Source organism: Cylas formicarius, unplaced genomic scaffold (genome assembly GCF_029955315.1).
Source record: "Cylas formicarius isolate icCylForm1 unplaced genomic scaffold, icCylForm1.1 PGA_scaffold_8__14_contigs__length_24414737, whole genome shotgun sequence".
In the NCBI taxonomy this organism is placed as follows: domain Eukaryota; kingdom Metazoa; phylum Arthropoda; class Insecta; order Coleoptera; family Brentidae; genus Cylas; species Cylas formicarius.
The window spans coordinates 20,303,678-20,327,200 of NW_026844361.1; the positions used below are offsets into that span (position 1 = coordinate 20,303,678).

General features: G+C 35.0%; 2 protein-coding genes across 3 annotated transcripts in view; both read left to right on the forward strand.

Annotated features, from left to right (window-relative positions):
* Window positions 1-337: 337 nt before the first annotated feature.
* On the forward strand, window positions 338-6,312 carry LOC132706327 (uncharacterized). Its single transcript, XM_060677601.1, has 3 exons — window positions 338-479; window positions 3,654-3,821; window positions 6,031-6,312. The coding sequence occupies exons 1-3, from the start codon at window positions 413-415 to the stop codon at window positions 6,243-6,245; spliced, it is 450 nt and encodes a 149-aa protein (XP_060533584.1). The 5' UTR covers window positions 338-412; the 3' UTR covers window positions 6,246-6,312.
* An 8,171-nt stretch (window positions 6,313-14,483) lies between these two features.
* LOC132706308 (uncharacterized) overlaps window positions 14,484-23,523 on the forward strand; it is a 393,594-nt gene continuing 384,554 nt past the window's right edge. For both annotated transcript variants that reach the window (XM_060677574.1, XM_060677575.1), the window contains exon 1: window positions 14,484-14,829. The gene's annotated coding sequence lies outside the window, so the exon portion shown is untranslated. The remainder of the gene's footprint in view (window positions 14,830-23,523) is intronic.

The window sequence follows — 23,523 nt, forward strand, 5'->3', positions numbered from 1 at the left end:
AACAATAAGCAATATTCCCAAACTACATTAAATTGCTATTCGCTGGCAACAAACAGGCTTTGTTGATTACAAACTGACCTTTGGTAAGGTAGCCGGCGGACACGCTGTATAATTACTACGTGGGGGCGGCACGTGAGTGCGACGGGTAATTTCCGAGAAAAGTCGTGTGGCAGCTTCTCGGGTTTCCTGCGAAGCATACACAGTGACCCCGAAAAGAACCATTTTTCCGTCTGCGTTAAAGGACAAATTGTTATCGAACCACCGTGTATAAACAATGGTGGCGGAATTTGCGGTAATTTTTATAAAAATGCGTGATCGCGAGCCTCCGGTTGGCGATGCAGTCGCGACGGTCGAATCAGTACAAGTCGTAGTCTTTAAGGTTGTTGTTGTTATTAGTTAAGTTAAAGTAACCATGTTCGCGTCTTGCAATACCGCTGCGGCAACTATAGTTTTAAGTGTTTATTTATTTGTACCGGAAGGTAAGCGGCTTCTTGCACCTCAATTTTAAAATGTCTTTTTTTCACATAAAAATTAACAATTAATATAAACATTGTTTATTTTTGTTATCATTTGTGTTAATTAAATAGCTAATAATATACTTATAATAACTTATGGGTGTAAGCGTGAGAAATGGAGATGTCTGAAGTACTTAATAAAATACAATATACTAATTATATTATTTTTTGTATTTTCTAAAAGTAATTTTTTGTACAATTGTAGTGTATTTAGGGTTAATTTAAGTAACATTGCATTTTTTTGAAACATATGTAATTTTGCAAGTTAAATTGTATACTCACAGTTTTTTATAATAAATTTGGGAGAGGAAATTTTCATCTGCAATCGCTAGACTTGCGATGGAAAAATGAGCATCCCGTCTAAGAGGCTCGCAAGATTCAGCTGTCTCTTGGACACGATATTTATTGTCCTATATTTTTTATATTTTTAATGATCTTTCGTGAACACGAACAAATTAAAAAAAAACTGATAATTTTATCTGTCAAATTTTTTGCAAATATAAATGGCGATATATGAAACTGGTATTTTAGGTTAACTTTTTGCTTATCTTTATCAAAAATTCCGTTTATCCCAATAGAAGTGGAATTTTATATAATTTTAAGAGGCTCTTGGTATGAATCACACCCTTATATTACTTTGTGATATACTTTTTAAATTATCAACCACCTAGCCTTTTAATTTAGGAAACAATTTTCTTTTAAGACGTAATTTAATTATCAGTTCAAAATGACCCGTTTGGGATCATAATTTAAAAGTTTTCAATACTATGAAGCTAACATATTCCTCAATTACGATTCACATATCGCGACATACGTCGTCAAAGATAAAAAATTCATAATTCAATTATTTTGTCGCTTTTAAAGGCTAGAGTCGGTTATTAATAATAATATCATTTCTTACGTTGAAAACTATAAATAATACTCTTATTTTTAGCTTTTACTTGAGTGATGTGTGTTTTGACACAACGACCTCAACATTTCGCGATCACAGCGGCACTAATGACTTTGGAAAGAAATTTACACCGAACTTAAATCAAATAACGACCATAGAAACGATTTATTTGGTTTGGACGTTTTTTTAATACAAAAGTAAAATAAACGTGTATTTAAAAGGTGGAGCCCCAAGTACGCTGGAATAAAAGCAAATAATTTTATTTTTGCATTTATAACACGAAATATTTTCGAAACGAGTTGATACTAGAAATCATTTGGGTATCATAAGTTTTAAATTTTCATTAAATCGAAAAAAGATGCTACTAATTGTCCGACGACTCAAATGCACTGCGTATTTTTTTTTAATCTTACCTTCGCCTCAAGCATCTTGGAATTTTCGCAAGGATAACCGCTGATATACGCGAATGAAAGAAAACTTGACTTTCATCTTATTATAGACTAAATAGATATCGCCCAAGCTCGAAATGTTATTATTTGACGCAAACCTCTTTTCCATTTTCACAAACTCGGCTTTATTTTGATTCAGACCACATCATTTAACGTTTGTTGTTGATTTTGAGTGATGTTCGATTGCAAATTTATTTACCGATATTATTGTTGTTGGAAAATTGCGAAATTTATAATTGACTGCTTGCCGCCTTTTTCTTAAGAAAATTAGGGATTTTAAAACACGGCTAGTCGATAATAAAAGAAAACATCCGCAGGAATTTCCGTAAGATCTGAATCGGAGATAAACTAAATCTGGGGCATTCCAAACGAAATATTCATATAACGTGATATGTGGGTATCTGTTGACAATTTATCTAATTACTCAAACGTCAAACTTGATGATTGCATGGGTTGTTGATATAGATTATACAAAAAAGGGTTATTTTTTACAGTTTCTTTTTTATTATTGACCACCACGGCCAGGAACACATCGTTCTGGTTTCCATCTACGAAACTTCTTCTAAATTGGGAATAATGATTTATATGAACCACATTCCTTACAGTGTATCCCATTTTTTGTTGTTTTACGGCGTATCTCCTTTATTAATTAATAAAGCTTGCGCTGCTTTTTTATTAAGTGCACGTATATCATTTTGACGTTTTTCATGAGTAGGTCATGGAAAAGAGGTGTCGTTTTTCTAATTACTTTAAATGTTTAAAATATTTATTTTGACAAGTAACTAATTTTCTATTCATCAAAAAAATTAAAGATATAATGCGTGCTTATGCTATCGAATCCTACGTAAACAACCATATCGATTATATAACCGACCTACAAAGTGTGTTTAAAAATGTAAAATTTTCAAAATTACACTATATCTAAAAATCAAAGAATGCTGACATTTCTCTTTGTGCCACCTTTCATTTCATGAAAAATGTGCCTTGAGTTACGAAAGCCTAGCTAGCTTTATTAATACGGGAGATTCGCGGTAAAACCATCGAAAATAGGACAGACTGTATACATACGTATTTTCGCAAATTTATTCTTGTATTGAGAATAATCAACGACAGAGTATAATTATTTGATTGTATCTATTCAAACGAAATAATTAAAGTAATCTACTTGAATTGCCACTATGACCACCACTACTTACGTAAAACGTAACGGACTGGGTGACAAAACAAAAACTACGATCAATACTTTATTTTTTATACGTTTGCATAGGTTCACCACTATGCTCTATGCTCATTTTTTGAGTTAACAAGAATTTCACTATTTGCATTTTTTTTTTGGTACTTCGAAAGAGACTTTGATCTCAGATTTTGCTAACCTAGCTTTTTTCTCCTTTTTTATTTCTGTAGAGGTACAATTGGGATTCTTCGCGTACAGAGTGTATCTCAATGATATCCGATTTACTGAAAAAAGTTAAATATAAAGTGGTTTTATAGCATATTCAATTATTTAGTTCCCCTACAAAATTATACAGGATGTTGTTCTATAAATACAACAATTTTAAAAATGTTTATTACAGCGAATATTATTTAAAGGATGGGTACAGGATATTTTATACAAGTTCCCCTTACCTTTCATAAAAAAAAGTAGACATATTGAGAATAATCGATTCTTAGGTGATTTCAGTATCCCGATTGGATTATTTTCTTATTTATACAAAAAAAATACTATTTTACCCGTGTGATGCGTTCAAACTCCCCTAAATATATTGCGAGTGTACCTAACCATATTTTTTTTCTTAGCAACGTCTCTATCGTGCTACGAATGCACAGAATCGGACGGGCAGCATTGTAAAGATCCATTCGAGGCATCTCGGGTGACAGTCACCGACTGCGACAGGTCCATATACACGGTGGACCAAATGCGGATGACGACCAAGCATTTCGCATGCCTTTTACTCGTCGAAAGCGGTAAGAATCCGACCCGTTACTTTGGTGAATTTTGGTATTTCACCGGTTGCACGAGCGAGTGAATCACCAGAAGAAACGCTTTTCAACTAGGTGGTGACTCACTCGAGCTGTGTGAATCCCGCGAACTTGTATCTGCACGCGATTTGCATAAAGAATTCGTAAGTCCGGTCGAATTATTCATGTTGAAGGTATGGTTCAACAGCATTTCACAAAAAAAATTACCAAATGCTATTAATAAACGTCTTTTAGAATTCAATGCCAAAGCAATTTTTTGTATTTATTTTGTATACATCTTATACGACCTATTTATAATTTATAATGCGTTTTATAAGTTTAATCAAAGTCAAACCAATGTGACACATTTTTTAAAATTCCTATTTGAAAAGTTAACTTTTATATTTTCGAAACAATTTTCTTAATAATATATATATAATTAATAATAATATGTCTATGGGAAACTATAATTCAAAGATGAAAATCTTTATTTTAAATGTTTTTTAAGAAATCAATCGATAAGATTATTTCCCCATTGAAATTATTTCATATAATTTTCTTCATATAATTCAAGTCTACCGGATTTAAATGCTTTTAAAATTAATGAAAATTTTGAAGTACATCGTATGGCTCCGTTAACTACTTGGGAACCTTACGATGGAATCTACAAATACAGCAACCTAATAAGGGAAGCGATATATTAAAATTCCTAGAGCTAAAAAGCCTTTAATATGCATATGGCTTTTAATTTTAAAATGTATTTGTGCTCATATATGTTTAAACAAAAGTAAACACTTGATAGATATTTTATTTTGATTTTACATAATTTTCTAAGCGAGGAATATTGTTGCAATACACTAGCGGACCTCTCTGAGGAAAATACTAACATAACTCTTCGATCCCGGTTAAAGCTTGATGTGACGCCAGGTGCGAGTAAATGCTTGTCAGGTGCAAATCCCTAATTAAATCATTAAATTACGCCAATATAAGGGTGGTATACATTTTTCACCAAAGAAGATATAGTTTGCCTTTGTTTTACTACAACATAACGACCACAGATATAACAAAAGTTACTTGGATTGTTAAAAAAATATTTTCGTTCCATATTTGTACGTTCTAGAACACTAGAAATACGCAACGACGAAGACAACAGCCGCGAACATAATAGCACGATGACCAATACAACCAAACTGCGGTTACAACGCTGTATTGACGCTTCTGCGCCTCTGTTGCTTTGCAGAGAAATCTAATATTATCCAGTGTTGCCAAATCACATTTAATTTCACAAAAATCAATTTATTCAAAAATCATGCTTAACGTGGAACAAAAATATACAAATAAGCAAACAAACAGCTTTAAAACATCAAAATCACTGTAGACCTGTGTAATGTTTATATAAAAAATTAAATAGCTGTTTGAATGAATAGTATATATTTTATATGAATATTATTATTATGTAAAACGATCAAAAATCTAGTTGGTTTTAGCAAAAAATTGATTATCTTACTAACAAACCAAACTGACAGCACGAAATTTTTATCAAACCAATCATCATATCAAAAGGTTAAAATAATTAAAATTAAAATATTTATTCAAATAAGTAAAATAAGTGTATATGATTGATTCCAAGATTCACATATTTATACAAGTCGTTTCACACCTTTATTAGTTACGTACGTATTATTTGTAATTGTTGACGTCCTGTGTGAAGTAAGGTCGATGTTAATATTTGATTTGCCTATTGCAACTGATACGTATCTTACATTTTACTTGGAAATGGCATTTTTGTTATTGAGACTAACAGGCAACACTTCGGCACATAAGTAGTTGTTATCAAAAATAAATTAGGTTGGAAGTATTTTAAAATCTGATTTTTTTTAAATTTTGTATTCCAATAAATAATTTTTCAACTAATTAGTTGATAATTTGGGCAGGTTATTACATAATAATTAAGATTTTAAAATTTTATTCAATTGTTTTTAAAAATAAATTCTCTTGGACCTTATAAAACTGTGTGAGTGCGTTAGTTAAAATTCAGTTGATTAATTACTACATTAATTTATAAATTAGTTCATTATAACAGAAGTTAAATTGTTAGCAACATATAATAAATAAACTATGTGCAAATAGACAATAATTCTGAAATTATATTTTATGTTATTGACCAAAAATTTTCGAAAAATTGGGTGCACCGACAGCTTATTTTCCGTTGCAGACATAACCTCGAATTTGAAAACGTTTACAAGACGATGCAGCATCAGCAACTCGAACGACACGTGCGCCAACATCGAGGCAAAAAACAAAATGGCGGGCAACGTGGCGACCACGTGTTTCCAGTGCGAGCGGGACCTGTGCAACTCGTCGGGGGGTTTCGGACCCAGTGCGCTCCACCTTGCCGCTTTCCTTCTGTTTATTTATTGTTATTTTTAACCATTTTCGTGACTATTTTGATAAATTATTTATTAATAAAGTATTCTAAAAGTTGATCCGATGCCCTTGAACTATATTTCAATTTTGATTATTTCTTTTTCGCCCGCCGATGAAAGGAACGGCACTCGGTGTTTTTTCAGCGTTAATAGCGAAGCAATTTGCCATTGAATATTTCTAGCTCATAGAAAAATCTAAATCGAAAATATTAAAATTCCATTAGCGAACAAAATTGGTGGTTTTATATTTTTTTCTGTGCGCTTTGGCTTTAAAGTAACTGCTAAATCATGAGGCGAAAATACTGTCGCAGGCGGCGACAGACTCGAAACAAATTGGAAATTTGTGGTTTCACAGAGTGTACAAAAGCGAACGTATTTATTCATTTTTCCTTCTTTGTTTCAAAACTCTGGAAGAAACGTTAAAAGAAATATGTTTTTGACTTCTAGTCGTGACTCTTCGGTCTAGAAAAAAATTGATTGACCTCGCAACTAAAAGGTTCATTATTAGATAAGGAATTTTTATTATGAGATCTTAGCTTTTATAGCATTTTTTATAGTTGCAAATAATAATGATATTTACCAAAACATTCTAACCAAACAACCAAACTTCTTTTAAAAACAACTAAGGCTACTTTCTTAAGTTGCGAGGGAGTTTAGTATTACTTGCAAACCTTATAAAGTATTGTTAAGTTAAATAACTTATTAACTTATTCCTGAAACTTGAAGCTATATTTCTTTAATACTATTTGTTGGTGTTCAACTTGGCTATTGCCGCTGAATGCTCAAAAGTGCTCTGTTATATCAATGGAAACTTTGTGTCAAGTGTCGATTCTCAGATTCTCTAGGTGTTACAGTAACTTAAGATCTTGCGTGGTCTGTACATGTATCAAATATCGCAAAGAAAGCAAACTGCGGGTTATTTAAAAAAAAAGACTTTTAAAAATCCTAGTCCTCGCATCGCTTGCAGACTTTTCACTCTTTTTCAGTCTGGAACCCATGCCTATTGCGTGACTGTGATGTTCTGGAAAGAGTGCAAGGAGCCGCTACGCACTGGTCACCTTACAATGACCGTCTCAAAATACCGTCTGCCAACATTAAGCCAGCGTCGGCTGCGGGGTAATCTCATTCAAATGTATAGGTTTGCGTGCCCCTTGTGGCTGTGATAAACACACGGTGTTGTCGAAACAATTGTCATGTCAAAATATATAATTTCGTGAAAATCTGAGCTTTTTACTCTTATTTATTTTCAAATATTATTTTGCAGATAATAATAAAACGAATGGATACTTATTAAATGGTTCAAGGTTCGTAACATTGCTTGTAGAACAAGAGCTGCAGACTGTACTTGTGTATACTGTCCAAACAATCGACTAATGTTAATTGCGGTCCGTCAACTAATTACTTCTTATTGAAAAATATTCTGCTTTTTAATTTCATAAAAGAACTTTATAAAAGAAAGAATGTTAGTTGGGCTATTCATAAGAGATGCTTATACTGATACTAATACTACTTACCATACTATTACTTTCCCTTTCAAATGTCGTATAAATAAAAAAAAAACGTAAAACATAATTGTCACTAGGATATGAATTAACAAAAAATATCGGATAACATATTTGGGTCAATGATCGATATCTTATCCGGGATCTACGATAAACGAATATATCGTTGTTAATGAAATGTCATGTATAATGTGTAGTAATTAATATTTTCCGAGTTATTTAGTATTTATAGAATAATTAACGATTACTACGCCTGATCGAAATTGTGCGCAACCAGCGATACACCACCGCTCTCCAAAATTCGTTTCGCATTAGTTGGCACCACTATCGATATAGTGTCCCAGTTAAACTATTGTTTCATCTACGTTTCTTTTGACATGTTCAAGATACTGAATAAACACTGAAACGCTTGTTTTTTATTTACCGCACCTAACCTCTATCGCAATTTAATTTTGTCTAATCCTTCCTTTGCAATTACTTAATGCTCATCGACTTGTACGGTGTGTGTTTTCTTTAATGATATTATAGGGTAGGTATGAAAAGAAATGAAATAAGTGTCTAGATTGGGTACTTCTTAAAACATGCCAGTTTTTATTAACTATCACTCGGTTATCTATTGTTACCTGTTTATTTAGTTATTTATAGAAACAAAAATTTAAATACGCGATCTTTTACGTGGAATCCAATGGCGTACTAAAAAAATTCAATGTTTTAGTTTTCGTGTGGTATTAAAACTAATATTTTCTTAAATTAGACACCCTGTACCTTATCATCTCAAAACATTGCATTTTTTTGTGCGGTAGTAACAATATATAATACTTAATATTTTGCTTCTTGCTAAATTGCTTAAATACTTATTGAATAATTAGTATATTAAAGACCTAGTTAATTAATTATCATATTTCAACATTAATTAGCACATAAACTGTATTCAAACAAAAAAATAAGTACGAGGGTTCTAATGTAACATATCGCTCTGGCGACTGTCAGATGACGATTTATGTTAGACCAATATCGATTGCTCTGCCGATTAAAAATTCCTTCGCAAGATGAATACGCTTCGTCAGTCCATACTAGATTTTGAAAAAAATGGGATTCCGATTAATTTGTCGTAAATATGACTTACAAATTACCCAGGATGTAAGTTGCGAATCTTTCTTATAATATTGCGTTTATACTTTTGTTAAAACTGTTGCCTTGCTTGCACTGGATTCTACGTATTCATAAAAAGTTTGCCCTTAAAGTTTTTTTTATATCTAGAAATACCCGAGTGATAAGAAATAATATAAACTGGCATGTTCCGCTAAAATAAAGAACGGGAGATATATCTCAGTTTTTTTTTGTAACTTTTACCTTAAGCTTATGTCCTGTAATATCAAGGGAAAAAAACGCACTGTAAATACAGTCTTTCCGTAGTCATGGGACAAGCTGTCCGAGAATTTATTGAGTGAACTTTCTGAATTGTGTGGTTATTAATGTTTATCTCCCAAATACGTCTTCTGTCTTTAATATTTTAGAGAGCTTAATAGATTACCTATGAACGTAACTAGTGTTTTCCAAACAATCTTCTTGATACAATCATCGCGCAACGGCTTGTGTTGCCATACAGGCGTCGCAATTTTACAATTGGTCGATATATCTGGTTGCCTAGCCGCGTCGTCGGGGATGGGTGACGATGACATTCCGGGAGAAGAACGATACAAATGTTAATTAAACCGACGAATTATCGAAAACCTGTTCAGCGCGAGGGTGGTCGATAATAAAAATATGGCGCCGGCGTAATAAAAACTGGTCTTCGTATATATGGACCGATAATATTTGTCTATTTCGCTAGAAAAATAAACAGCGACGCGTTATGGCTGAACGAGGCCGGAAATTGTTGAGTACTGTACCCCGGTTTGTTGACACTGGATATTAAAAATATGTAACGGCGAACACCTGAGTGTTTGTACGGTTTTAACGTAAACTTTTACCGGATAATTTTGATCGAACTCTTTCGACGCGAACTGTTGTATTTGACCGGACGGGTCAGGCAGATATTAAATTATACCTGTATTATAGCGTAAATTTTTTTACTTGATTCAAACGTTTTAGCTACATATTCTTCAAATTGTTTTAGTTTCGAACTACAAGGAACACTATTTTATACAGATTTTAGGAAACAGTGTAATATTAAAATGGTATGGCCTGTTCATAGATATAAGAAAGTGACCAATTGCTTTTGAATAGGATTGTCCAAGGGTTGTGATTAACATACAATGCAACAAGATTTCGTGTGTAATACAGCGTGTGTTGAATCGTGTGCGAATTATGCAAAATATGTGCGAGTCTAGTGTATCTCAGGAGATGCTCCCGCCTAAATGTAGAAAACACTATTCTATTGAGACTAAAGAAGTTATAAACAATGTTTATTTGACTCTCATTGAACGTGGTGCCAGCAAGCAAGAAGAAACGACCACATTGACGAAAATTCCATGATCAATTGTGAATAATCCCATTTTTAGCGAGGAAAAAAAGAAGCAATGCTGACATTTCTCGAGTGTAGATGAAAGTGATCAAGATATAATACGGCATAAAATTTACGAGTTATACGAGGAACAATTAGGAGGCTTGAAAAAGATGAAACCGGTGTTAAATGTGGCAAAACTACCGTATGGACGTGTATTCAACACATGGACAAAATGGACTTTCTCTGTCTGCGAAAAATATTAAAGATTCTTCTCTGCATTACCATGAAGACACCACCGCTGATTTATTTGAAAGTTAGTTTAAAAACAAACTAGTTACAAACATTCCTCCTAATAACAGTTGAGTAAAACCCCTTCCTCATGTGACACAAAAGCAACAATCCAAAACTACATGTGTAATAACGACATTTATTTTCATGAAGATTATACCAAAAAGCAATTAATTGAGGTTCTAAAAAGCTTGAACCTACAAAAGGAATACAGTTTTAAGGCTTCCACCTTACGCCACCACTGTATATTTAATCCCATTGAACATGTTTGGCACCAGCTGAAATCTGCCATTCGTCGTAACCATGTTTTTCCCCGTGTTAACTGCAATGTCCTCAAACTTATAGAAACCGAAGTTTCTTAACATCCCTGCACAAAGTTGGGCAAATTCTGCTAAACATATAGAAAAAGCAGAACAATCGTATATCCATATTGCGAATGATATAGAACAAATAATAGTTAGAACAGGCGATGATAGCGTAATATATCTGGTGCATTCTTTATTAGCCCTATGGGCATGTCTCCGGGTCCAGCGGCTTTTTATTTTTTGATTCCTTTAGGGCTCTTTTAATTTCTGTTATTGTGATTTTGTGTACATGATCGTCTATGTTTATGTCTATACCGTGTATTTGGAATTCTGGCCTATTTTCAGTTAGTAGTATTTTCGCCATGTTTCTACCCCAATTACGTTTAATTTACTAGTCTCATTTGTACTTTTCCTTTATTATTTCCATGCTTCCGATACTCTTGCGCCGCCCATGAATCTATCTACTAAGAATTTTCAAATAGCAAAAAAAATCCAAAATATTTTTTTGGCGTCGTTACTTTAGCTAAAGCAAATTTCCTTATTTATTTATTATTTCGCTACTACATTATTTCTAATTACATGTCACAACAAATTCATGCCTTTCGTCTTCTACCTTAAACCAAATATAAACTAATTACTTCATTAATTAGGACAATACGTATAATTGATGATACTGAGTATCAAGACAAAAGACAATCAATAAGCCAAATGCTGAGGCATTCCCGGGGGAAATGTATAATGCCATTATTAATAATATTCGTATTAGAGGCAAGAAGCATATCCGTGTAGCATGTTAGGCCTCCGATCATTTTATATGAAAGCCATCAACTAGATCGATAACCACGAAATCTAAGAGTCGATTAATATACATCGTGTCCAAAGTAAAGCCACCTTAATAAGAGATAATTGGACCAAAAAGAGTTTTCTTAAACGTGATCACTCGCAGAAGATCTCTTACAATGGTAATCCATTTATACGATGCTTGGAATGTACGATGTACGATGTTCCATATTTGCATTTTCTTTATTATTTTCTTGTTTTATACATTAAATTAAGGTAAGTTTTATAGTAAAATAAAATGCTTGAGGTGGTTTTAGGATTTCTTTCCCCACAAGTCCATTCGGTGTGTGTACTGGATGACAAAATATATAGTTACCCCTTTCTATCTTCTACATCTTTAACAATGTTGATTTGATTTTTTATATAGTAAGGAGTTATAGTAGTTGAAACCGTTTGCAGTTTAACCGGAAGTGATTTAAAAGTTGTAATTTTATAGAAGCCCCCAATTCTGTTATATTTTATTATATTCGAAATCTGTGTAAAATGATGTTAACTGCAAAATGGTCGCCAAATGACTAACCCTTAATTCGCTACTAAATAATTTTCAATGGCTATGGAAGCAGTAAAATGAAAAATGTCCCTTGTGTTCCACAAAAACAGACTATTCTTATACTATAGACTATAGACAATTCAATTCCAAAAGTAAAATACGGTTTTTGGAGTTATTCTGAATAGGAAACCCCCCCACTCTCTATGAAATATTTGATATACTTAGAAATGAACGAAGAAACGAAAATTTTAAGTAGATTTCGAATATTAAAACGGAATTGGGAATTTTTATTTAAAATTATTATATTTTACTATAACTGTTTATAAACAACAAACGAGAACCAACCACCTGTAAAAGTTTCATTGTATATTTATATAATTTTAAGATATAGATAAAACACATTTTTAGCATAACTCTGTTTTTTATTAATTTGATCGAGACTATTCTACAAATATAACACTAGTTGGTTGACATAGTGCATAAAAGAATAAAACCTCAGAAAAATAACATCACTCCAAAAAACCCAAACAAAAACTGCATCTCGGGAGTCCCGATTGCCCAAATTCGCATAAAAAAAGCACTCCGAACTCTTCTCGGCGGCGTCTTTGCTTCAGAATTCTCTTTTCTTCGTGTCGTCCGAGTGTGGAGGCCCGTTTCGCGTGGGCGTCTCGGGGCGCCGTCACGTGACAGGGCGGCCACGAAGAGACGCGCGCTGCTCGATCACCGACCTACGTCTCGCGCCGTCGCGACGCACGCCTCATTTTTATACGCCTAGTCCGGTCGTATCGGGACCATATAGATACTAGAGATGCCGATAATACAGGAATTTATGAAGAAACTATAAAAAAATTGAGAAAGTGCATTTAACATGCAAATGGGCGAGATTTAAAACCATGCTTTTAACCAATGACTGCATTCAACGACCAACATGGCCGCTGACAGATCATCGATGAGTTTAGTGTGTTGAAATCTCAATTTAGGTGCATGCGCGGAAAATCATTGGTTGTCATAGGGCCATTATTCAATAGCCAATAGAGCTGTATAACCGAAATTTTCAAGTACCTGAGTTAAACACGGTCATATAAAAATAAAACACTCACACCAACATCTAGTTTCTTCATTTGCCCAATATGGTTTCTTTTCTCTTACATACAGACTTAATAAAACTAAATATTGCTTAACTGTATTTAAGTTTTTTGAAGAGTTTTCAACAGGAAGGAAACACCCATATGGTGACGAAAAAAAGTATATGAGTGTCAGCGTAAGTAAGTATAGTTAACATGTATGTGTTATGTTTTATTATTATTATATCTTATTACTTATGAACTCAGTTAGAAAAGGCAGTGTAAAAACTGGAGGTTGTATTGATATCATGGGACATGTTTTTCGTGAATAAGGTGGTTTTTAACACTTCACTAGAGGGTAAATATTTTTTCAATAGATAATGCTATTACAGAATATACATTTAATGTTTTTAGGAGATTCACCGAAAATTCAAACTGATCAATTGGAGAGAAGAAACGTCGTAATGAGAAGAGACACTTAGCATCTCTCATTAGGGCATTTAAAATTGAAAGGAAAGATGCAGATGGTTCCGTTGCATTTAATGAAAAGCCCAGTGAAAAGTGTTACACAGAGGTAATTTTAATTTTGGATTTGTTACAGATTATGTTGCAAGAAATCAAAAGCTTCGCTAGCCATTTGGATGAACGAATCATTTAGTAAGTATGTAGATCTTTTTAGGAATTTTAAAACAGCTACAGAACAATGAAGAAAATTCTAATAACAAGCGTATTTTCCAAATAAAAAACAGAACATGTTATTACTTTTTGGTTTCTTACCTTTATAAATTTTTATAAAAGTAACTGTATATTTTACTAACTTTTGATATTTATAGAGCACTATAGAAATAAAACATAAAACATAATATATATAATATTATGTATTTACAGAGCTACAAAAACATGAATAATAAATGGATTTTATAATAAATTAATCTGTATTCATCAGAAATAAGCAAACTAAACGATCAAAATGCATATATGTTAAAAATGTATCTATGCAATCAATTGCGGCGCCATCTCTAGTCAACCGGTTAAACCTCATAGTTAACTGGTGCAATTATAGATAGCAGAGTTTAATTTCACTCACATGCAAGCTGTACTTTAAACGACCAGCTAGAATTATTAAACCGTCGACAAGGCAAACACCAAACTCGGACGGTCCATAGCGATTCGTTCGCTGTAATTTTTCATGCACACGACCCTATCTAACAACCCGTCGAGTCTGATCGGCGCCGTGCGTCGTAACTCGACTCGCGCGTGTCGTACAAACCGCCCCAGCAGTCGCCGGAATACCGTACGTCGCGGCCAAACTCGCACAACTGTGCCACAACAATTCTCAGTTCGATCACGGCAGCGGAAAGAGTATATTCGTGGCGGTCCCTGCCATTGCGATTTGCCGGGTGAAAATGATGCTGTTTCTCACAGAAAAACTCGCGGAATAAAAACGTCGACGTGCTATCCGCGACCGATCGGTTATCTCTGATCATTGTTTCTGCCCGCGATGGGTCGTTCAAGTTTGCGGTCACGGCCTTTGTGATTTTTTTCGTCCGATTCGATAAACAAACATTTTGTGATTTTTGTGATTGCGTGGTGGTTTTCGCTTTTGTGCGTTTCGTTTGTCCGAGGATGTTCGCGTGACCTGGCGATTAGGTAAGCAAGAATTGTTTCTTTTTCGCGATCTGTGCTATCGATTATCGCGAACAACCTGTTTTGTTTCAGGTTAAGCGACGCGATGTGTCAATTTGTAAACAAATGCGCTCGGATATTGTTTAGTCACCGGTTTGGTTCGCGCGTTTTGTAAATATAAAGAGTGACGATTGATACGTGGACTTTTTATTTAGTTTTCCCAATACTAAATACCACGGTAACGACCTATTGCGACACGGAATCGCTCGGAACGCAATAACAAAGAAATGCTGACGCATCGGAACCGGCGTCCGCGAAGGAACGCGTTTATGTACAGGTCGCCTTCCGAAAAACAACGTTCGGCGCTGCGAAAGTAATTTCAATAATTTTCCATTCAATTTTCCCTCGTTCCGGGACAAACAAACAAAAACCGAATTGCCGGAGCCGGCACGGGATTGGAATGCAAATTCGAAAAACTCTGTTAACGAAGAATCCCCGAGTTGAGCACGTTAAAGGACCTGTTAAATTTCATCGGCAAATTGAGCTCAGCTACCTTCGGTGGCAATGTTCCGTTTTTGCTTCTTCCGTCACTGTCTTTTGTTTTCGTGCTAACGCTTTTCCGTCTCTCTCTCTCTCCCGTCTCCGCACCCGCGGGGTTGCCAATTTGGACCGCAGATTACATGTACGATAAGAAAATTAAGTCAGGACACACTTTGTGTGGTTTTTGACATTTTTTCTCGTGATACAAAATGACTTTGCAATGCGAAGTGACAATCTATATATCTATCTCGAGAAAAAGTAAAAATGGGTAGTGAAATTTGTCTATGTTACTACAATAGTTGCATCAGTAATGTAGCCGATATAGATTTTGTGAGTCAATTTTTATTTAGAGGGAAATGGGTAGTAATGGATATTCTTTTCTGTGTCAAACACGTTGATGTTAATGCCAGATTGGTTTCATAATGCTCTGCAGTTTGGATAGTTGTGTCATTCGGCAAAATGTTATGCAACAGGTATTATAAAGGACTTATTGTTTTGGTAAAACGAATAACATTCACTTCAGTGGTTCCTGAACCCGCGTCTAAGTACAGGAAATATTGGAAATCGCTCGCGACCGTCGGGAGGGAAGCTTAAGTGCTACTTTTTGCGCGTCTATTCAATGCATAATTAGGTATTTTAGAATGAGGATTTGAAAAAAATATTTTTTTATTAGCTTCGCTTTGAAAAGCATATTTCGACTTGTACGCAAAGTGCTATTGGCCGTTTAAAAGGGTTGTATAGCTCAAGGCATATTCTAACTCGAAATCTTAAAAAAACCTTATGCCATGCTCTTGTTCTCTCCGTCTTTAATCACTGTGATGTCATATATGGGCCTTGTTTGACAGCTAATTCGTCGCAACGTATTGAAAAAATTCAAAAATGCTGCTTCAATAATGGCATTATTGTTTTGGTTCGTCGTCTTATCAATGTGGCTTGTCGATTTACATATTCAATATGTCTGTTGTGAATGTTGTAAAACTGTAAATTACCAAACAACTATATAGTGAACCGTTGATTTTTGGCTTAAGGTTAAAATTAAATGTCCGAAGAAGGTCTTGAAGGCCGAAACGTCGCAAAAAATATAATGTTTCACAAGTAACGGAAACTTATTTTAATTTCACTAAAAAAGGACCAAAAAAACTCACAAACTAGAAATATATATATATATATATATATATATATATATATATATATATATATATATATATATATATATGCCTCTGAAACTGGACCAAAACCTTGTTTTGCTTATTGCTTTTGCAATTTTGATAATTCTTTTTTGCTGGATAGATATTACTAAAGAGAAGGTTCAGTGCATTTTTCAGACCTATCCGCCAAAAAAAAAAATCAAAATCGAAATCGAACCATAAACAAACATTAGAATAATTTAGAAATAAAAAATATATTATCTGCACTTATTTTTTACTCGCGTTTTTGCCTTTGATTTTGTTGTAAAAAAAATTGAAATTTCTCAAACTTCAAATAATCACAGATCACAGTTTACTGAAACGTACGTGTTTAGGTAAATTCGTATTTATTTTACGTCATATTCGTCAGCTATGTCCTGATAATTAATTTTTTTCAAGCGCTGCAGAAGATTTAGAAATTTTGAATATATGCGGATTTTGCTAATGGTTTTTAAAAAGCTTGATTGTTATAGTTATATATTTTTTTATAAATATTTAAAAAAAAAAGCATCCTGTGGGTGAATAAAGTATTTAGAGAGCGATAATGATCCATTCTCCTCTTTTTATTAAAGAGCAAGAGAATGATAAGAATCCCCATTACTACTACGTTTTTTTCTATTGTAAAAGCTGCCTTATTTTTCCATCACGGCATTTAGATCGAGTTCACTGGAACACGACGCCACCACAGTCTTCTTTTGTTTTACGCAAAGTCGAAAAGGCCAGGGTCATTCGCCCAAGTCACTACAATAAGATGTGGGTAGTTTTAGAACTCTTTAAACATAATTTGGAATGTATTTTTACTTCGTTCCGTTAAGTCGAAGCTACAACGTTGGGTTATATTGAAAAATGTACTGAATAGGAATATTCAATACATTCCTTACAAATCTACAATCTAAATCTCACAAACCTAAGCCTCGTATGGTTACTTATAGGGACCTAAAAAATATAAATATTGAGGAGTTCAATATTGACCTGTACAAGGTTCCGTGGCATAAAAATCTTTATAGCCCCGATATAAATCATAAGGTCAACTTAGTAACGCAAAATATTGGTGAAATGTTTAATAAGCGCGAGGCTCGGATAACAAAGAACGTAAAATTTTCTGCATTTCAGCTCTCGTCATCTCTAGATATTTTATCGGGGGTGCCGCAGGGCTAAGTATTATGACCATTATTACTTTTGATTTATATGACGGATCTGGGTGATGTGGTTGCATGTCACACGCTCAGTTTTTTGCTGATGATACACAATTGTATCATAGTTTTGAGGGTATATCTATCATAGTTGTGAATATGCAGGAAACAGCAGCTATGTGGAGAGGCATAATTTAGGCTTAAATCCATCAAAGTGTAATGTCATTATTTTTGCTGCCAAGAGAAAGAAAATCAACATCAAGTTCAGAATGGAACGATATGTGGACAGTAAACCTGTCTCGCGCATGTCTCCAAACAGCGTTATATGAGTTTGAGGTTGCTGTATTCAAATAAAGATGTATTGTCGTATGACATGAAAATACAGTTATGTATTGTATCGTTTGTCCTGTTGCAATATGTGTATTACCTCTTAGACACTGTGCAAATTCAAAATTTCTTTCTAACTTGCGCAAATTTGACAATAAATCTGGAGCATTGGAGAAATTAAATTGCTTAAAAATTAAAAATGTTTTCAAGCACAACTTTCTTTGAAACGTATTGAAAATTCCAGCATTCTTAAATATTTACATATAACATAGAATAAGGCCATTATATTAAAACTACCACGTCGACCAAGAAACCAAATTTTTCGAAAAGTTTAAGGCAAAACAAAAAAGTGCCCAAAGAAACATGGCGAAAAAGGACCAGCGATTACGCAAGGTGCATGAGTGGGCCCCGAGGCGCCCCACTTAAAATGCAAATTTTCGGTTAAAGGTGGGCCAGGTCGTCTTGCTCTCGCGAAGCGGCGTTGCCGAAGCTACGTAATTGAGGAACCGACGTCCATGAATGCCACGCGGTAATCGGAACCGGTGGGTACCCAGAAGAGGAGGAAAACGAACGGCTAGAATGTGCGTGTACGTACGTTTTCGCCAGGTGCAAGCGGTTTGTTTATTTTTAAACGTTTGAACCGGTGCGTTGTGAGGACGGCGACCATGATATTACAGCGCGTATTATCTATCGTATACATTATGGTGCGCTGTGGTATACTTCGTAGAAGGAAGTAAAAGTAAAGATATTTTTTAAGTATCTATTAGTAAAATTTTTATACAAACTAAGGTTAGGTTCAAAACTCGAATGCGTAGAAAGAAAAAAAAACAGTTTCCTGAGGTTTATAAATATAAATCTCAGGAAACTCTAGGAGAAAAGAGAATAAACACAAATGAAAATTAGGATTGGTGGACTGCAGAATTGGAAAAAGCGCATGGCTGGTGACGAACGACCAAGAAGACTAAAACGGAGATTCCAAGAAATTAAGGTCTGGAAGATTTCACGGTGGGAGAAGAGCAACAAAAAGTAAAGAGAGAAGAAATAAGGAAAGAACTGAAAGACATGAAGAAGGGAAAAGCCTAAGGACCGGCAGACAGAAAATTGTGTGGACATTATAGAGGCATCAGTGCAACTAACTCGCTGGGAAGGTTGTATGGCCTAATACTAAAGGAAGATTCTATGCCCTATGTAAAGCGGACGGCTCTAAACCTGTCTACGTACCTAGTTTTTATAAACCTCGAAAAAGTGTACGGGCATTATATGATATGCACAAAAATCATGGAAATACGGTTAAGAAATACTGTCTCAAAGCCCTTCAAAGTCATAGAGGTCTAAAGCAAAGGTGCTGTCTCTCACCTACGCTATTGAAAATATATATGAAGAATTAATTTTTCAAAGAAACTTGCACAGGCTATTTGTTACTTTTTACTGACGTTTCGCCAATCATTCCGTTGGTTTCTTCAGGGCTTAACTAAAACCTATTTTCCAGAAGATTTGTAAATAGTATATCAAGAATCACGTTCTAATTGGACACAGAAGTGGTAAGTGGTAACATTTTTCCAATTCGCAACGTATATCAACGGTCAAAGTAGTACAAAGTGTGAAAAAAATGAAAAACTGTCAACAACAAAAACTGCTGAAATTATTATTTCTAATAAATTTATTGATAAATGCGAATTATTTATCTTCAATGTTGACATTGGAAAACTCTCGAACGCTCTCGAAACGGGCGGGGCGCGCCGCTGGCGTCGAAAATTACAAACGCAAACTGAAATTTTTAAAATCCACCGGGCAAACACACTCGAAAAAAAAGAGTCCGCTTGACAACACATAAAATCGCAGAGTTCCCATCTGTCGCAAAATCTCCTTTGTTGTCATCAATCCGGAATTATGAAAGGGCGATAACAACGATTTCAATGGAATCAATTTCAGGTTTATTGTTGTACCGGACAAGCGGATGCAAAATCTTTTTTTTTATTCCGGTCAACATAAAACTCTATCGTCGCCACAATCGATCTCGGTCGTTACCATATTGAATATCAAACTACTACCTGCACTAATCCTCGGCGATCCTCGTAACCTGAAGACGGTAGCGTTGTCGAAACGTCGCGAGTACTTAAACTCGACTCAGGCCTATTCGGCTATATGCTTCTTTTTTTAACTCAATTAAAAAAAAGTTGCGATAAATTTTATGATTTTGTTCATAACTAAACTAGGTTCAAAAATTAATTACAGATCGCACTATACTACTTTGGTAGCTGTAAAACCAATTTGATGAGTATCATGTGTAAATCTAGCTGTTTTTTAAATGATTTAAATGATTTCATAAAATCCATAAAAATTTCATTAACTCCATTTAATTGGTCCATGTTTTACACCAAATTTCATATGATTCCTCGGTTGGGTAATCAAAACTCTAATGACAAGAGAGCAATGGATCATACGCCACCAAACAGAGAAAAGAAAAGGGGGGCAGCGTAGACAAAAAGTGAGCGGCATGATAAAGAAGACGACTGGTGTGATATACTAGTAGCGATAGTTATCACGATTAAGTCGCGGAAAGGGACTGCAACATCTGTAGGACTCCATTTATATTGTTATTCGTCATCGCTGTTGCTAAAATTGTTTAATGATTCTGTTAATGGTCGAACATTATTTATTACAAAAATAGCTAAATTGATAATAGTAATTCCTAAATATATCGAACATCACTTGCATCCTACGATTGTCTGTGTTGTTTAAACCTTCATTGAAACTAACCAAATACTTTTTGCTCGATTTGCATGTTTCTTGAATAAACTATCATTGTGAACTGTAAAATTTTATTATTTTATTTTTTATTTTATTCATCATGATAAACTCCAAATGATAAAATACGGTAGTACTTTTTATGTATACTATTGCAGTCTTCGGGTGTCCCACCATAAGGAGACTTCTATAATGTGTTTTACAGTTTAGATTTCACCACATTGGCAGACGTGCGTCGCCATTTTTCCCGAATTATGGTAGACACATCTTCCATGCTGGCTTCGTATGCTATTCGTTGTGGACCACCAGTGTTGTTTAGGAGGCAGGTCAAATTCCGATGGTTTTTGGGGTATGGTGTTTAGCTATTTCGCTTGTTGGTTCATTTTTACTGCCCGGTGTCATGGTGCAACCGTGATTACAATTTTGAGCCAGGCTGGCTTGCAGGAACGCATGCAGTTGTGATTAGTCGGTGATCGGTAACCTCGAGTAATTGGTAGAGATTGGTAAGTTCGCAGGGCTTATGTGACTCACTTTAGGAATCCTTTTCGTAGGGCTGGATTTGATAACTCCTGGAATCATCCTGATGGCGCACCTGCGCACGATATTCATCAGCTGCTGTTTAATTTATTTGATCTTTAAATGAAAGGGTTCTATCGAGCGACTATAGGCGTCCTGTTAGACCGGAAAAAGTCACAAACATTCACTCATCAAATGGTATGATGCCTATTAACAGAAAATAGTCTATGTAGTTAATTTTTTATTGCAGACGACACCATTATATTACCTCATTTTTCCAAACGCGAACGCCTCGACTTTATAACTTTATCTCTAATAAAGCGAGACTTAATTTTCTCGGCTTTTATTCCGCCGTACATAAAAACTGGACAGTTAACGCTCGTCTTTTTTACGACCCCCTCTATCAGTCTCCCGATTGTTTTTAATTAACTGTCGCGTTTTAATCGTCGCCATTTCTCCTGAGCTTTGACGTAGTGAAACTCAGGTGGTGCAAATATGGGGGAGTAAGCTGCTGGCACCCTGATATTCATAGCTAATTTTAAAACCAGGAATTTTGACGCTGTAACAAAAGTATATTCGACTTGCCATTTACGAGACGAATTTGATTAAAAGCAGAAGATGCAATGAACTGACAAACCCCCCCCCCCCACTTCCCCACCCTCCGCATTCTCTGGTAAAATCAAAGTTTTCTAGTATCTTGTAGACTTCTTAACACGTGGTAAGTTATCATGCTGTCTTCAAAACTATGTGATTTCGTTAAAATAAAAAAGTGTCTTTCTAAATATAAACACATACATTGGAAAATATTTCATGTAGGCAGCGAATAAATAATAATGGGTGTTTTTTTTTCGATGTTTAGAACTTTAAGTTGGCATTACTGTTCAAGATGGCTACCGATTTAACAGCTGTCAAGTGATTTATTCTCAGTTTGGTTTGGCAATTCATCATAAATAGACTCACGCCTGAACAACGCTTGCAAATAATGCAATTTTATTTCGAAAATAATGGTTCTGTGCGGAATACGTATCGCGCACTACGTCCATTTTATCGTCCACAAAATCGTCCATCAGAGCAGTTAATTCGATTAACCATGGAACGTTTTCGCACCACCTTTACTTTTATTGATAACTCGCATCCCCAGAGACGCCGTACGGTGCGTACAGAAGAAGCTATTGCTGCTGTAGAGCGTAGCATTGAGGAAGACCCCAATGAGTCCATCCGCCATCGAGCACAGGAATTGGATCTGTGTCCGTCCACTTTATGGAAGATTTTGTGGAAGGATCTTGGTTTACGTGCTTACAAAATCCAACTCGTGCAAGAATTGAAGCCAAACGATCATCAAGTAAGGCGTCGATTCGTCGAATGGGCCCAAAACCAAATTGCCGTTGTTCCCCATTTTCATAAGCGAATTTTGTTTAGCGATGAAGGGCACTTCTGGTTGAATGGCTACGTCAACAAACAAAACTGCCGCATTTGGAGCGAAGCTAATCCTCAAGTGTATGTCGAAACACCGTTACATCCAGAAAAACTGACTGTTTGATGCGCTTTATGGGCTGGTGGAATCATTGGTCCGTACTTCTTCAAAAACCATGATGGCCAGAACGTTACAGTCAATGGTGATCGGTATAGAGCTATGATTACTAACTCTTTCATTTTTGAATTGAATAACCATGATGTCCAGGAGATGTAATTTCAACAAGACGGCGCAACATGTCACACAGCTCGTGCCACAATCGATTTATTGAAAGACACGTTTGGTGACGGCTTAATTTCCCGTTTTGGACCTGTAAATTGGCCTCCAAGATCTTGTGATTTAACACCGCTAGACTACTTTCTGTGGGGCTATGTAAAGTCATTGGCCTATGCGGATAAGCCACAAACGCTTGACCATTTGGAAGGCAAACTTCGCCGTGTTATTGCCGATATACGGCCACAAATGTTGGAAAAACTCATCGGAAATTGGACGTCCAGCCGTGGCGGTCATATGCCAGAAACCATATTTAAAATGTAATGCTACAAGATTGTCTTGTAGCATTACATTTTAAATAATCCATCGTTGCTTTATTGCAACTTAAAGTTCTATGCATCGAAAAAAAACACCCCTTATTAGTAAAGTAGACATTCCTTTCAATAAAAAGCTCTAATAATTCTCCCTTATCGAACATGATAACCCCAGGTTTAGGAAACAAGAAATTGTTAAAAGATGTCGCAGAATGACTGAATATAGTGACATTTATATTACTCCAGCATGAAGAAGCAGTAAAATA

Excerpts from the sequence above, each read along its gene's own strand:
- LOC132706327 (XM_060677601.1), top strand. The coding sequence starts at position 413 with ATGTTCGCGTCTTGCAATACCGCTGCGGCAACTATAGTTTTAAGTGTT. Across the intron at positions 480-3,653 it reads TTATTTATTTGTACCGGAAG|CAACGTCTCTATCGTGCTAC; the intron begins GTAAGCGGCTTC and ends TTTTTTTCTTAG. Across the intron at positions 3,822-6,030 it reads CCTTTTACTCGTCGAAAGCG|ACATAACCTCGAATTTGAAA; the intron begins GTAAGAATCCGA and ends TTTCCGTTGCAG.